The following is a 16,159-nucleotide window of genomic DNA, read 5'->3' as shown; positions in this document are numbered from 1 at the left end:
CCACCCTGACACAAACCTGGGGTGGCTCTCTTTCTTCAGTTACAGCACAGTAACGGCTGGCAATTTTATTGAAAACTTTACTTGAAAAAATAAAATTTCCAAATATTCAGGTGAGACAAACCCACTGTTACTGCTTTGAGGCCTGTGAATCAGGCTGTGACATTTTGTGTGGCTGACAGCCTATTTACATGAGCTGAGTCTGGTTTCCTAGGGAACCTACAAGGCTTGGGGTTCTTCTCTGCACTTGACCTAAGGGATAGAAGTGGGTGAAACCAGGTTTTATCATGCTGGGAGTCTGGGCTAGAGGAGAGGCAGTGTCTTGGGCCTCTCCCAGAAAAGAAGAGTCTGAAGGGGAACGGCAACGAGGGTGGGTGGACTCCCAAGGATGGGTCTTTCTTTGGAGGTAGGTGAGATCACGACCGTGCAGGCAAGGCTAAGACCTCAGGTGAGCGGACAGAGCCTGTGCCTTTGAAGGCTAGAAGCTTGCTCAGGTCCTAGGCCAGGCTGCCCTTTGGACGGTTCTTTTGGAAACAAAGCCCTTGGAGTGTTTCTGTGCTGCTTACCTGTCTGGGTTCTTGCTATGGGTGGGGAGGCAGCACCCTGCCTGGGGCTCCTGGTGCCAGGCTCACTGCAGAGGTCTCGTGAGGTAGAACAGGGGCCGCTGCTGTCCCCATACTTCTCTCGGGGGAGAGCCTTTTGCTGGCTGTCGCCTGAGCCTAAGCTTAACAAGGGCTAAGACCAGAAAGGTTGACTTGTATCCCAGGAGTCTGAAACGGTGGCGGGGACTCAGTCATCAGCCACAATGGAGAGGGCTCTGAGCTCACTCAGTCTGGCCTCATTCTCCCTCTCCCGCTGCTCATCAGTGTGGCCAGGCTGGTCGAGCTGCTGGGTCAGGTCTCCGAAGATCTTCTGCATTTCAGAGTAGTACCCAACCTGGAGGCAGGGATGGAGAAGGAGGTTGGCAGGTGCTGGGCTCCTGGGGTACAAAGCCCCCTCAGCATTGCACCCCCTGGGTGCGTCCCAGAGGCCCACATGCTGCTTGTTCTCTTAAGCAGAGCGCTCAGGCTGGGTGGAGGGGGCTGGCTTCCACTCTTCCCTCCATCACTGCCCTTCCTCTCAGCCCATCTCCTGAAACTGCAGGGCAAGTAGGGAAACTGAAGCCACAGACCCCAGCCCTTCAGGAACGTCCACTGCTGCTGCCAGGATGGCAGAGGAGGGGGGGCAAGGGGGCCTTGGTGAGATGGATGGAGGCGGGGGTTCTGACTTTGGAGCCCTCCAGGCAGCTGAGGGGCGTTGGGGCCTGTGCCGAGAGATATAGGACAGTGCAGCCTGAGGCTGGCTGAGGGCACTGGCAGGACCCTCCTCGAGTCCTGGGGAAGCCAGGGAGTCAGGCACTGACCCGAGGTGCTTCAAGAAGCTAGACCTTTGTCCATGGGGAAGGGGCGTGGCTGGACCCCAGAACCCTGAGAGTCTTAGAGGTAAGGGTGAGAAAGGTGACCCCCCCCCCCCCGCCGCGTGTTCCTTCCCAACCTGTCCCATTAATCACGCTTCGGCTGTTTGGCTGGAAAGCAGGGTTCGCAGACCAGCTTGTTTCCGTGTCCCTATGTGTGTAGGCACCGGGGCTGATGGGAGAGGCCTGTGGCAGTGGGGTGGGGGTGTGCTGAGGACAGGGGAGACCCCTCAGCAACTCTCCGATGGCTGAGGGCTGCTCAGACCAGGGGCCACTGCCTCGTCTCCACCTCCATGACCAAAGGCAAACACTTCCGTGAAAGTGATCCACACTATTCAAAACTCTATTCAGACACTGCTTCCACTCTAGACAGTGGAGTGCTGTCACTGGGAAGGCCAGGCCGAGTGGCAGGTTTGGTGGCAGGGCCGTGGCTCAGCTGCTTCTGAGGAGGGGTCTCTCATACCCCCACAGCTAGATTTCCACTGGGCTGAGGGGAGCTAAATGAGGGTCTCCAAATGCTGCTGTCCCCTGAGGGGACGGGGTGTAGACCAGGGCCGGGAGAGGGCAGGGGATGGCCTGCCCTACCCCCACTCCCCGCCCCAGAGCCGCACTGCGCAGGCTGAGTCACTAGGAATGCTCACTTCTCCAGTGACTAATGGCAGCGACAGCCTCGGGAGGGGGAGGCTGGTGCTGAGGAGGCAGTGAACAGTCCCTATCCACCCCGCTGCCCGGTTACGGGTCATCCCTAGCCCCTAACCTCAGGTCTGGGCACCCTGGAGCTTCCTCCAGTGAGCAACAGAATGGAGGGGGCAGGGTAGCATGCAGGGGGCCGGGAGCAGGGGTGGTGGTGGCACAGGGAGGGAAAGCACAGGTCTCCTTAAACACATTCCTCCACAGCCTAGGCTGAGCCTCTGGAAGGAAGTCCTCGTCTCCTGGAGAATGCTCTGGAGGCAGGCGTGGAAACTCACCCCCCCCCCCCCCGCCCCCCTTCACTTGTGCATGTTGGTGCTCTGCCTCATTTCTCCCTAGCGGCCAAAAACATGGTCACTAAGTTCCAGCTCCAACATCAACCCTGCTCGGGGTTCTGAGCACAGGCGTGCAGCTCCATGGGTTTTGGTGTTCTCCAAAGGCTGATAGGCTGGGCAGGTAAGGATCGGGCTTTTCCTTGGGTGCCCTGAGGCCTTTGAGCTTCGTCACCTTGTTGACTGCAAGGAGTGAGTGTGTCCACTAGAGGGCGCCAGACACCCAGGCCAAGCACCGAAGTGGGCAGGAGGGGGCCGAGTCTTTAGCTTTGTCACCGGCTGGGGAACGGTGGGAAAGGTGGCAGGATGCTGAGTGCCTGCAGGAGGCTGATGCGGGGGCCCCACATGGCAGAGACCTCTTGGTTTGGCACCTTAACCTCCTCTCTTTTACAATGGGGAGAACAATCCCTGCGAACGGTTTGAAGAATGGCCGGGGCTGGGGGGCGGAGGGGGGGGGGTTGCTACGCAGGAGCTACATGCAGCTGGACATTGTGTCCTCAAACCCTCGAGTGGTGGGAGGCCTTAGCCTGCTTCCCACCCTCCAGCTGCCCGGCCCCGGTGCTACCCCGGGCACCTCCATGCACACCTGGCCAGAGGCCGGCCTGCCTTTCCACTGGAAGGTGCCCTGTGGCCTGGCACCCAGGCAGAGGCCTTGAGCATGGCCCTCCCCAGGATGTAGGGAACCCTCCAAGGGTTGCTAGGAGTCAAAAGAGCCTGTGGTCTCCTGCCTAGCGAGGAGGAGCAACTAGAGTGGGGAAGCAGGGGTGTGGGCCTTTGCCCTGCAGGCCTCTGTGCCGGACCTGAGCACACCAGGCAAGAAGAACCTGCCCGTCAAAGTGAGGTGTTGACAGAGTGGCTCTCTTCTTGCCACTGGTGGTACAATGAGAGGAGAGAGAGAACTTGAGGGAAAAGCCATTCAACAAGAAGGGGTCTCATCCTGGGACTGGGATTCACCAAACAGCAACGGAGGAGCCCAGGCGGTAAGTCCAGCAAATGCTCAGAGTCAGACGCAGATGCGGTGCCGGGGGCAGGGTGGCGGCACTGCTGACTTGGCGGAGAACGGCTAAGCCACCCTCCCAGTTGGGAAGCGGGGACGGGCGCGAGGGTGTCTACAAAGCCCAGGACCATCTCCCAGGGGAGCAAGCATTCGCCGTCCGTTGGGGCAGGGTGGGGAGCCGCCTCACCTGCGCTCGGATCAGGGACTCAAAGCTGGGCTGGAAGTAGTCCAGGCGGCTGTTGTAGAACCGCGGCATCTCATCCAGGAGCTGCTTGTTCTTGGCCTCAAAGTCGTCCCTCACAGGCCGAAGCTCTTCTCGGGCCTGAGGGACAAGACACTGGGTGTCATAGCTCTTGGTAGCTTATCCAGAGTGTATGCTGGGGGCACGATGTGTACGTTGGGGGCGGGGGTGGGGTGGGGATCACATCTGGTGTCTTGGTCTCCTAGCCCCCAAAGCTGGTCCCCAGGTGAAGGAGGAACTTGCCACACATCACCCACGGGGCCCGTTGTCCACACCCACCTCTCCCTTCTTGGTACCTGGTGGAGTTTGGCCAGCACTGGCCCCGTCTTCTCCTTCTCCTCGTACTTCTCCACCTTGGCCTGCAATCTTCTGTAGTCCTGCAAGGCCTGCTCCCGCCGCTTCACCGCCATGTTGAGGCTCGGGAAGACACTGCTAAACCTGCCGCACAGTCGGATACAGGCTGTTCTTGGAGCCGCAGCCCAGCAGCTCGGCGTCCATTCAAAAATACATACTGAGTGCCTACTAAGTGCCAGACCCTGTTCTAGGTCTTGGGGATTTCACGTGGGTAAGACAGATGAGGCCGTGGCCCCTGGGGAGCACCCACTGCTGAGAATGCCGTCTGGGGTAAGGCCACAGGAGAGAAGTAGGACTAAGGGTCACTCTACTGATCAGAGTGAGCCACAGGGGCAGGAATGCAAGGAAGCCACTGGCATGGCCACTGCCCCTTCCCCACCCATCTCATATGACCCCGCACATGACAGAGACCTGTCACAGAGCATGGGAGAGCTGAAGACTCTTGGGAATAATCTGTCCAACATCTTCCTTTAACACAATCAATGAAATTGAGGCCAGAGAGATGACATGACTTGTCCAGGGTCACAACCAGGATAGTGACTGTCCAGCCAAGAGCTCAAGCATCCCACTTCTCTGGCACCTCCCTGCCACCTCATGGTGTCACTAGCAGTGACAACTGCAGTCAAAACCTAGTCTTGGCCTATTTCTATCAGCTGACCGTGAGAAAAGCAGGAACCCTCGGGTTCTGCCACTGAAATGGCTGAACCGTTGAACCAGATGTTTGAGGAAAATGACTCAAGGACATCTTGTTGCCCCACCGGGACTAAAAAGGACCACAGGGAAATGCTGAGGAGTGGGCCACTCACAAAGAGTGGCAGCGGACACTTTTGGCCCCTGTGGGCATCATCTTTGTGATGACTATCATCTTTGACTGGGAAGAGCAATGAGGTCTTGAGACAGACACCGGGCAGGACTGCATCCCAGGCAGAGACGCTGTGTTTCCCTTGATTGGAGTGTCGGAGAAGGCAAGGCAAGCCTGCAAGCAGGTTTTCTGGAACTGGGCGGGAAGAGATGGGGGAGCTGCCTGGCGAGCAAAGCCTGCAGGGCAGGAGGCGGCAGGAGGCATCTACCCTGCAGGTCGGGCCCCGCAACTGAGGAAAATGGTGGCACAGTGGTTATTCGGGGTTGAGAGGCACAGAGGGGGCACTCGGGGCCAGAAGACTGGGTTTCTCTAGGAGCGGCCGGGACAACATGCTGTGGGGACCTCCCCTTCCACAATGCTGGGGCCAGAGGTGCCTGTCAGCTCCAGGGCCATCTTTAGGCAGTTCACATGCCGCAGGAAGAACAATTTTCCAAGTCTGCCTCTCAAAGAAGCATGATCATGAATTTGGTTTTTAAAAGCCCCAACAAATCACGAGTGCCCGTGACATAAGAGTAATGAAGATTTTTGCCAGAGAACAGAGAACATAAATTTGACCAAAGCACTGAATTCCCCAGCCAAGGCTATAGATACAGGCAGTAGGTTCTGGTCAAACAAAAGCCTTATCCCCAAGAAAGGACACTAAAATGAGTCCTTCTAACTGACTGGGTGACCTAATGGGCTCACTACCTAACTGGAAAGGCTAGAAGTGGGTAAGACATGCCCTTAGACAAATCAGTCATCAAATCGATACTTGAATGACTGATCTGCCAGCAGAGGAGCCTCCTTGCTGCTGTGTGAACTGGGTGTGGGGAGCAGTACCTTCAGGACAAAGGTCCCCTATCCTGGGTAGGTCTGAACAGATAAGACCATGGGCAGGGACCAGCCTCACTGTTTGTGCCTCAGGCGGCAGCTCTGAGGGGGTCTCAGTTGCTAGGCAAGCCCCTCTCCCCGCCTGGGAGGAGTGTGACCAGCAGCTGAGAGGCCTGTGACTCAAGGAAGCAGGTGCAACGGAGCCTGAGAAACCACCACCACCACCACCACCCTCTTGACCCCAACCAGACTAGAGGCCACCAGTGGCCACCCTCATTCTCTCATTAGAAGTGGCCTGCTTAGGTGGCCCCAGTGCCTGGGCCTCTGCTGTCCATGCTGCTGGCGGCCTGGGAGGAGTGGGCACGGACAGGACAAGAATGGGGCAGGAAGCAACAGGTGGAGGGTTTCCTCCTATTAGGAAAGAGGGCAGCACCAGGGATGCATTCTGCGGGTGCCAGGTGGGACGACCACCATGCTGGTGGCTGAGCAGTTCCGGATGCCCTCTGACCCCAGAGCACTCGTCTCTTTGCTCGCCCTCAGTTGTCACCTGGGGTTGATTCCCAGGGCTGGGATCAAAGGCACAGAAACGACAACTAAATGCCATTGCAGGGGTTGGGTTCAGGCCTCCCCTTCCACAGATGGGGAAACAGATTTGGAGGAGCAGGGCGCTGGCCAGGGTCATGGGCTGGCTGGGGGCCAGCTGGGACTGCCCGCCCAGCACTTTCCCCACTCCGCTGCAAAGCGCCCCCTCGGCATTTATGGACCATCCTGGTCTTTCTTCCTGAGAGCGCCATCATGGCTTCAACACTGGGTCACAAGCTCCTAAGATCTGTGTTGTGTCCGCCCTCCAGAGAAAGCAGAACAGGGCTGGGCCTACACCACACCCTCGCTGAAGCTCTGCCCAGGTGACTGTCCTAAGGTTCAACCAAACTGCCTCCCCTGGGTAAGCAGTGGGGTGAGGAGGCAGTGAGAGGGAGGAGGGAAAGGGGGAGGGAGAAAGAGGCCGGCTGGGAGGTAGGCTGGGAGCAGCCGGCCCTGGTGGGGAATGCCTGCCATTCCTCAATCTGTGCCCACACAGCCGGGATCTTCCACCCACCAGGAAAGGGAAATTGAAAGCATCCCCATCCGACCATGTGAACACAGCCCAGAGACTGGGGGGATTAGAGGCCGAGCCCCCTGGGGGGAGGCTGGGGGCGGCAGGGTGGCCATGTGGTGATGTTCTTCATCAGAGGACAGGAAAGCTGCAGTTTCCTGTTTCCGGTACTGGGGTCCCTGGGAGCTTCTCTCCTGGCAAGAGGCGGCAACAGGCAGTGCCGGTTTTATGTGGTTGGGGGAGATCGCATGTCGGCTACGGGATGGAGAAGCCGGCCGGGTAGGCAAGCAGGCCTGGGGGGGCTCAGGCAGAGGTCAGCGGATCTGCTGCGGAGATGGTGCCCGCCTCCTGTGCCACTCACCCACCTTCCTGGCAGGTGGTGGGCTGCTGGGGCGGTGGGAAGCAGCCGGGATTTCTCTCCATTTGGCTCTAGAAGCCAGGCATCAGATTTCAAGGCCGCCTCCTTGGTTGTGAAATCGAGGTTGGAGTCAGTCCCCTAGCTCTCTGAGCTGGTGTCCCCTGCCTAGCTCTGCCAGCCATGGGTGTCTCTGTGGCAGCTCCTGGAACGCCAGGGGCAGGGTCTGCTCTGCCCGTGGTCCTTCCCACCCAACTGCGAACGCTCGGTCCTGTGGACCCGGTCAGAAAGCCACCAGCCACGGAGCCCCTGCTGCCACCTCCCTCCTGAGCCACCAGCCTCCTCGGCACCCAGTTCCTTGTGTGGCCCTGCAACCTGGGCCCGAGCAGGGGGTAGGGGAAGGGGCCCAGGGAAGGAGGGTGGGCCGAGCCTCCAGACAGCCTGGCTCAGAAAGAGCTTTCCCTAACCCCACCCCTTGGACCCGAACAGGGAGTGAAGAGCTCAGTAACCTCAAAGCCAGGGGCTAGAGGACCAAAACCTGCTCTCTTCATCTCCCTCCGGGCCCCGATCCAGGCCTAATGGTAATTAGCAGAGCCTCATTACCCAGGCCTGGTGAGGCAGCTGCCAGGGACCACCACAGAAGAGGTAATAAAGTGCAGCTGCCGGGCTGGAGCGGGAGCCTTTCTAGGTCAGAGTCAGTTTGGGAGAGGCTAGGGGGGCAGATGAAGTGATGTGGAGCTTCAAGGCAATGCTCCTGCCTGTCCCCGCCCCCCGCCAGCCCACCACCTCAGGGGACTGGGGGATAGGCCTGTCTGATGGCTGCCCAGAGCCTGCCTGAGAGAAGATGAGCCTCGCAGAAGAATTTCTGACCCTGTCGGGTCACGAGTTTGGGGACCTTCCCAGGCAGGACCCTGCTGCTGCGCCCTTCCCCATGTGCAGCCACCCCCACATCTCCGAAGCCGGGCGCCGCAGGCAGCTGCTCTCCCGGTGCGGCGGGGAGATGAAAGGCCTTGCTCATCCCCGCTGAGGGCTGGCCAAGCGCTCTGCTCGCTTCATTCAGCAAGCTCTGGGACCTCTGGCTCTCAGCGGGAACAGAGGGAAAGATGGCAAAGTGACCACTGACTAGAGGCTGTCTGCTGGGGCAGACCGCAAGTCACTGAGTGCACTGGGCAGGGCGGGTGCTCTGGGGCCACAGATCACATCGCCAGCGTCCCTGTTGAGTTTCCGGTCAGCTCCCTGGGAGTCTGGGGTTCTAGGCTGCTGGAAATGATATTCGGTCCCCAGTCGGCCAGTTGACCTGCCTTTCCAATAAGCGCCCCCAGCCTAGTTCCCTCAGGCCTGCGGTCCCCAGATGACCACTACTCACTTTTTTAAGGGTTCAATCACGGTCTTTTGGATCTGGTTCACCTGTTGAAAGAAAGACCCAATGAATCAAGACCAAGGGGAAGTCAGACTCTTCCTAAAAGGGGAGGATCTACGTTCCTGAGAAAGGGGACAGTCAGGGCTGTCCTGAGAGCCCTGGGTGGGGACGAGATGGGGCCGGGGCACCCCTGACTCCGCAGCTGGAGCCAGGCGGAGAGGACGACGATGGCCAGGACGTCGAGGGCAGCAGGGAGTACTGTTCTTGTTCCAGGTCTGTTCTCCTCCCGCCAGCACCGTCTGCAGGCTGCTGACAGCCGTGCTCAGGGGGCAGGCTGGGTGGGCAGCTGCAGAATGTGTGAGGGGCTCCGGGTGAGCAGAGCTGCCCTGCCTCCCTCGGGGTCTCACAGTGAGCGATACGAGCTCGTGGGAGTCACGGGCAGCACAGGGTGCCGAAGCAGGTCCAGGAACGAGCTCACGGGACTCGTGACACACGGGTGTCAGAGCACTGAGGGCGTCGGAAGACCGAGCCCTGGGAGGACTCTGCACGGGCGCTCCACCCAGGCAGAAGCCACGGGAAGGGGGAGAGCAAGACCCCAGCTACCTTCTCCTGGTTGAAGGCGTCCATCCGCTTCATGGCTGTGTCCAGGGCTGTCACCATGTTCAGGAAGTCCTGGTCTTGCTCGCAGAGGGGATTGGAGAGCAAGTCCAAGGATATCTTCACAGCAGATTTGGATAAGGCTGTAAGAAGTCAAAGCTCGGTGAACCTATGAAGGGACAGGCTTCAAGGTCTTGTCCTTAGGACGCTGTCCTTCCTCAGTCCAGCGGCCATACCCTGACCGCCACCCCGGCCACAGGCCAGAAAAGCTACAGAGTACCACAAGCTGAAAGTCACCGGTCCTTATTGGATGGTGTTCGCTCCTGACCATCTGAGGCTGCTCTGGGTAGTTCTTCGGAGCACCTTTACCTTTGGCAATGACTTCATTTTCTGTTAAAACTCTGGGTTTTAACAGAATCCTTTGGGCGGGAAGCTGTAAAAAATACCTATTTTCTAGCTCTAAAGAGTCTATCTCAGTAAGTCTGTAATCCAGAAACATGTATCTTAAAGAAACTCTCCAGGTGGTTTGGGCATGAAGCTTGGTTTGGGACCCTCTCACGGACGAGAGTAAGAGTGTGCCCCACGAGGGCTGGCAAACATACCATAAAGGCTAGAAATCAAGATGGCAGGCTGTGTGGGCTGCATGGTTTCTGCTGCAACTACTCAACTCTGCCACAGACAGTACCTAAAGAATGGGTGTGGCTTTGTTCCAATGCCCCTTTATTGACAAAATGAGGCCAGATTTGGTGTGGCTAGGCAACCCCTGGTTTCAATGGCATACACTCAGAAACTTGTTTTCCCCTGAGCCTCTGGAGCTGGTACAGACCCTACCGAGCAAGCACGGCCCCTTCCCAGTCTCTTCCTGCCCCTGTAGACTTTTGTTTGCACGTAATGGAGACTGAAAGACTTGTACTTTAGACCAAAAACTCCAAAGCTGCTGACAGGTTTCCATCCTGCCTCTGCAGGGTTCCCGTGCCCCCACTGTTTTATCCAGGGCTCATACAACGCAGGAGACATTTCAGGTAGTGTATTTTGGCCCTGTTTTACAGATGACGAGGGTGAGGCTCCAAAGAGGTTATAACTCCCTCAAGGTCAAACAGCTCCAAGTGCCGAGCCAGGACTAGACCCTGGGCACCCGCCTCGCCGCCCACTCCTCTCCTGGTGACCCGCCTGGAGACAGCTGTGGGCAGGCCCCACAAGGCTCTGCTGCGGTATCTGCTTATGTTGTTAAAGGTCTTCTCTGGTACCATTTCCCCACAGATGGAGGCCACTGCCCTGCTGTAGCCTTGTTCACATGTTTCTACACCATGTTTGACAGAGGATATGGGGACACGGGGAGCCTGGAAATCAGAGGGCAGCTCCAAGGCAGGATGGAGATCTATTGGCAGCTTTGGGGTTCTCAGTCCAAGTTTTCGGGTCTCCATTATTTGCAAACAAACAAAAAAATTCTAGAGGGGCAGGCAGAGAGACTGGTGAAGGGGCATGCTTGCTCCATAGTGTCTGTACCAGTTTGAGGGTTTCAGGAGAAAAGTTTTTGAATGTATTCCTCACTACTTTATGCCACTGAATTTAAGATGGTAACACACCATTAATGTATAGCCATTGAGAAAGAAAAACTATGCTGCGAATTATGTTACGGTGTGTTGATTTCTGAGATGTTAAAAGTGAAACAATGTCTTTGAATCAATGAAATGAGGTCCACTCCAGTTAACCAGAGATGTGCCCCTGCCTTGCCATATGAGGAGCGCGTTGGCCCCACGCGCCTACTCCTTGGCCCCAAGGGCCTACTTCTCTGTTTCCGGTGGGAGAAACGGAAGCCTAGCGGGTCCCTCTCCACTCAGGCTCCTCCATATGCCAGCAGAGAAGCCCACAGTGGATGACTGGCTCACGCAGCGCCCTGTCCTGGGCCTCCCTCTAATCTGGTAGCCTGCTGCAGTCACCCAGCAAACAGGCACAGTATGGGAGAAGCCTGGAAATATATACTTCCCAGAAATGTTGAGGCAGTGGAGCTAAGAACCCTCTTTCAAATCTGTGCAGTGACTTTGTAGGCTTAGGAGCAAACATCATGTGTAACTGGACTGGATCATGAAATGGTCACACACAGTATAATTAAAGGATAGAAACTTGGGACAAAACTGGAAACGTTTTTGAAAAATTTCTTCCACTACTTTTTAATGCTTGAGGAAAAAAATCCTGAAAAGGTAGGGCAGGGGAGACTTCCTTCCCAATTTTCCTTTTCTTTCCTAAAGCCTCACACTTCAGGCCTCTGCCTCTGTCTTTGTTCGAACCATCTGAAGTCAATTAACAGTGTGGAATCCCACTGGGAGTCCTCACTGGCCTATGTGAGTGAGTGAGTGCCGCAGGGCAGGGCCATAGAGCCTCCACTCTCAGGGACTGGGAGGGTGTGGCCAGCCCAGCACCAATTGGGAGGCTGGTGGTCTTTGAACCTTAAAGAGAATGCGGGTCTCCAATGCCACATGGGTCTCTGGAACCCTGATGCCACCTCAAAATATAAGGGTTGACAAAGACCTAACAGGGACTGGCGGTGCACAGATGATCTTGTTTGGGAACACAGAATGGGATTTTAGATATTGTCCAGGCAGTTGATTTCCCTCAATTGTCTGGGGCAGTGGTTCTCAAAATGGGGTCCCCGGGCCAGCTGCCTCAGCACTGCCTGGGGGTGGACTGGACAATCTGCCTCTTGGCGGGCCTTCCGGTGACCCTGATGCACTGACTGTGACTGCTTCAGGAGGGCTTTCTCTGCCCAGATTCTAGTTCTCACTGGGGGCGGACGAGGCCAGGAACCCTGGGCCCCAGGGGTCCCCCATTTATTTTGATTTCTTGTGGGGAAAACCATGCTCTCCACTTCATGGATCCCTGACTTTCCACAGCTTCCAAAGCTGCCCACTCTGAAAACGCAACCTTCCCTTCATCTGTGCTCTGACAGTGCAGTCTATCTGGAGAAGTACCAAAGAAAGGAAGCAATAGGTCACAGCTTCTCCTGTACTGGAAAGGCAGTGGCGAACGATAAATATGCCACCCAGGGAACCTGGAACTATGCACAAAACAAATAACAGATGGGCTCCGTAATCGGACCCTTGGCTCGCTGCACACGTAGTCTGGAGATGCCAGGGACAGTCGTGTTCAGACCCACCCATGTCCTCTGGATGAGCGGTGACATGAGCATCTGTGCACAGACCACAGGAGCCAGCCCTGACGTGACGGAGGGGCAGAGGTCCACCCGTGGCCCAGCCAGGCCCGGCCCAGCTCTGGACTATGCCACCTACCCAGATCAGCATCGGTGCCCTTCTTCATGTCCTTCTGCAGCCTCCTGGTCTGCTCCTCCAGCCTGCAAGGCAGGGGCACAGGCTTAGGCACCTGGCATCATCAGCTTGCTTCAGCCCCCTTCCTTCCCATCTACCTGAGTGAAGCCCAGCCTGATGCCCTGGAAGGCCTGCCAGGAGAGGGGGCCCCTGCTCCATGGGGAGTTTTCCCACCGACTGAAGGGCTGCTACCGGCTCTGCATGAGGCCAAGCACCCAAAGGCTATGAGTTAACGACTGTCACATAGCCATCAGCTGGGGGAGAATTTCTGGCAGGCTGTGAACTGAGCTGCCCTCTGCTCCCGCGGCACTTACGGGACAGATGAGCGGCCCACTAATGGAGGTGCCGGAAGGGGCAGTGCGGGAACTGAGACCTGGTGGAAGGCTCCTGCCCTTCCCCCCCTCGCCCCCCCCCCACTCCCCCCAGCCTCCATCCTTCTGGGCTTTGACACTCACTGCTGAAGTTTTCCATACTCCCTTTCAAAATCTCTCTCCACCTGTAACCAAAGAGATAACTCAATCATCGGAGAAATGACAACACGCTGGAAAAAATCTGCCAGCCTACTGAAACTCCCTCTCCACCCTCCCCCCAGCTGCAGAAAACAACACGGTCCAGTTCATACAAGCTCCAGCAGATCGTTAACGACACAGTATCCCTGTGTTCCCAAATTAATTAAGTGTTTGATTTAGGGCACAAGACTCCCCTCCCAGATGGGCCAGCCAGGCAAGTAGCAGCGGATTGTGGCTCTGTTCCTCTACCACAGGGAGCCAGGCGCTGGGCTGCGTTCCCTCTCTCCTCACCCCTCCCATCGTGAGGCAGGTGAGGTGCTCGGAATGTGAATGTGACTGAGACTCGCAGTGGGGGAAGCAGGCGGGTCCCCTCCTACTCCTGGCCCTGGTTTCCTCACAGGGCTTACCAACTGTGAGGTTCAGGGTGGACCAAGAAACGTCCTGTCTGCACGCTCTGTGTGCTGGAATGTACCGAGCGCAAATACTATTGCTACTGACCGGCAAGGCTCTCTTAAAATTCTTGATAAGTAACCAGATTTCCCCGATGCCAGCAAGACTGACATCAGATGGGTGTAAGTCCTGATCCCAATTCTGCCACCTGCATGTCAGGTGAAGCCAAGAAAGTCACTTGCACGTCCAGTGCCTGAATTTCTCCATCCGTCAAACGGGGCCCTGGCAATGGCCTCTCAGGAGAGTGGCCTGTGAGGGATATGACACCTGAGAGCTGAGAGGAGGGGACCGAGGCCTGTCCTGGTTCCCTTCTGCAGAGGCGGCAAGAGCTCCCTGGCCGGCGTGCTGAGCCTCTGGGCTGAGGCGCTCAATTAAGAGCAGCTAACATTCACGGGGTGCTCGCCGCATGCTTCTGTGAACGGCTTCTCCCCCACAACTGCAGAGGCAGGTGTACTTGTGGCCCTCACTGCACCAAGGAGCTCCCTAGGACAGAGGGGACGTATGCTGCACCAGCTCACACGACTAGTGAGTGGCAGGGCTAGGATCTGGACATAGGCAGCCTGGCTCCAAGGCGTGTGCTCTTAACAAGCATTCTACCAAAAAGGGGAAAGCCCCTTTTTGCTTTGAATTAAAAGCGTGATGAATTAAAGCCACGACCCAAGAAAGGTGCCTTCTTGGCTGCTCCCCGAGATGCCTTCCAGTGAGAGCCCTAAATCCTGGTCCTCACTCTCACAGCAGGCTGAAGGTCACGGAGTCCAAAGCTGTGTAAAGTGTCAAGGCCCCATTGTTCTTTGCTAGCGCACCCTTCCGTCACAGTGCCCCATGAAGGAGCATTCTGAAAGCCCACAGACCCCACACTCATGTGCATTTAGGTAAACTCAACACAGTCACAGAACAGCAAAACATTATTCAGGCCGATTATTTCATGTTACAAACACAGAGGATGAAGCCCAGAGACGGGGAGTGATTTATATAAGGACTCAGGGCTAGTCAGAGGCAAACCAAGGCTAGAATTCAGACTCCTAGTTCAGCACCGGCCCCCTTTTTAAAATGACATTCAATAACCTCACAAACATTTATTGAGCACCTATTAAGTGCAACGCAATCTGCCAGGTGAGAGAGATGCTCTGGTGAATAAACAGATGTGGGTCCTGGCAGGGGAGATAAAACAAATACACCTCTAACCTAAACCATGGACAGCCCCGTGGAGGATGGGGGCTAGAGAATGGCATGGAGAGCCTACTTAGCTAAGGTCCCGGGGCACAACCACATGTTGCCCTTGCATGGACACACCTCACGTTCCTCAACTGAAATGTAAAATTTAGAAGCAGGAACACAGGGTCTTTCCTTTTACTTTCTGACCCCAGCACCTGGGGTCTGACACAAAGTCGTGAAGTAAAATTCACCATCGGTTTCCCCCACCCTACAGTCTTTGCCCTCTTTTCAACAGACCCCCTGTTTTTCCATCCAGGAACCCAATGTTTTCATCATCACCTTCCTATGATCCATCAAAAGCTGCTCTTAAGAGGAAGCTCAAACTTCGCTCCCACTAAAGCGTATGTTCCGGAAAAAAGCTTAAAGTGCTACCTGTCCCAGGGGATGTGTAACTGGGCAGGAATCAAAGTCTCAGCCAAAGGCCGGAAGAGCGTCTGGCGCGATGCAGGCAGGAGATTTGCTCTGGGGTAGCGAGACCTCGCCCGGGCCCAGCAAGCCCGCGCTGGGACGGTCCAGCCCTTTCTCCACCAACACCGTCGAGGAAGGTGGGGGACAGGAACGAGCAGAGACGGATGACAGGTGGACTCTGATACCAGCTGTGCAGTATTAAAAACACTGCCTAACATTTTGAGTCTCACGTACTTTTCTAGACGAATGGGATAACTCCATTCGGCCTTCCCCTGGGAAGATTTTCAGTGGCTGCCAAGGAAACGGGGTAGCAGTGTCCGTCTTGTTGGCTTGTTTAGAGGATCACCGAACAGTCTGTGTAGAGCACAGAGCTCGGTGCCTGGCCTGTGGATAGGGTTTCCTTGTTCTTCTCCCATGCACTGGGGTGCTGGGGGTGCCCAGAGAAGTCTGGGGGTGCAGACTGGTCTGTGGCCCTTTGGCAAAGCACGGGGTCAGTTGATAGCTGGGATGAACGCTGATTTGGGCTAAGCCAGGATCCTGTGCCCGGGGGTTACACCTGGGCCTCCCTTAACTGGACATATCACCCCTCTTATTTTGTAGGATGTGACGGCTAAGCAGAGTCTTTACGTATTAAAAGTATTCTTTTCCAAAAAGACGAAGTCAAGGATGTCCTGGTCAGACTCCAGCTTTTCTAAAGATGAAGAACATGCAGCGGGTGCTCCCAGTGGGAGGCGGGCGCAGAGAGCTCCGGCCTTGGCTCCTGGCGCTCTCTTTTGCAATCCCCAAGTGTGCCGGTGCGTGTGTGGGATGTCAGAGAGCACCTGGTCCCCCCGGCTGGGAATGCTTGGACTTGCACGGAGAGCGAGCGACTGCGGGTTTCCAACTGGGCTGGAACATTCTGGTTGGGGAGCCGCTTGAGGTCTTACCCCGGCAGCTGAGAAGTATGTCAGGGTGGAGTTCGATCCTTCTGCTGCTGCTCACGGCCACGTGAGAGCCTGAGATGTTCATGAATGTGTCCCCCTTCTGCCTCTGGCAGCCAGGTGTGGGTTGCTCTCAAGATCGCTCTCCTCCCTTGGGGAAAGATCCGAGGCAACACCACCAGGATTCTGGCCC

The 16,159-nt window shown here is 56.5% G+C and overlaps 1 protein-coding gene across 1 annotated transcript in view; it reads right to left on the bottom strand.

The window, feature by feature from the left end:
• Positions 1–50: 50 nt before the first annotated feature.
• Positions 51–16,159, bottom strand: part of BIN3 (bridging integrator 3) — a 42,995-nt gene continuing 26,886 nt past the window's right edge. The window contains exons 3-9 of the mRNA XM_040490302.1: positions 12,920–12,960; positions 12,429–12,490; positions 9,148–9,284; positions 8,551–8,591; positions 4,007–4,148; positions 3,657–3,791; positions 51–933 (exon numbers count right to left, since the gene is read on the bottom strand). Of these exons, the coding sequence (XP_040346236.1) occupies positions 787–933; positions 3,657–3,791; positions 4,007–4,148; positions 8,551–8,591; positions 9,148–9,284; positions 12,429–12,490; positions 12,920–12,960 (705 nt within the window). The 3' untranslated portion in view covers positions 51–786. The remainder of the gene's footprint in view (positions 934–3,656; positions 3,792–4,006; positions 4,149–8,550; positions 8,592–9,147; positions 9,285–12,428; positions 12,491–12,919; positions 12,961–16,159) is intronic.

This window comes from Herpailurus yagouaroundi, unplaced genomic scaffold, assembly GCF_014898765.1.
Source record: "Herpailurus yagouaroundi ecotype Mexico unplaced genomic scaffold, PumYag 181, whole genome shotgun sequence".
In the NCBI taxonomy this organism is placed as follows: domain Eukaryota; kingdom Metazoa; phylum Chordata; class Mammalia; order Carnivora; family Felidae; genus Herpailurus; species Herpailurus yagouaroundi.
Note: the sequence above shows the minus strand (reverse complement) of the source record. Positions and strands in the feature narration are given on the sequence as shown.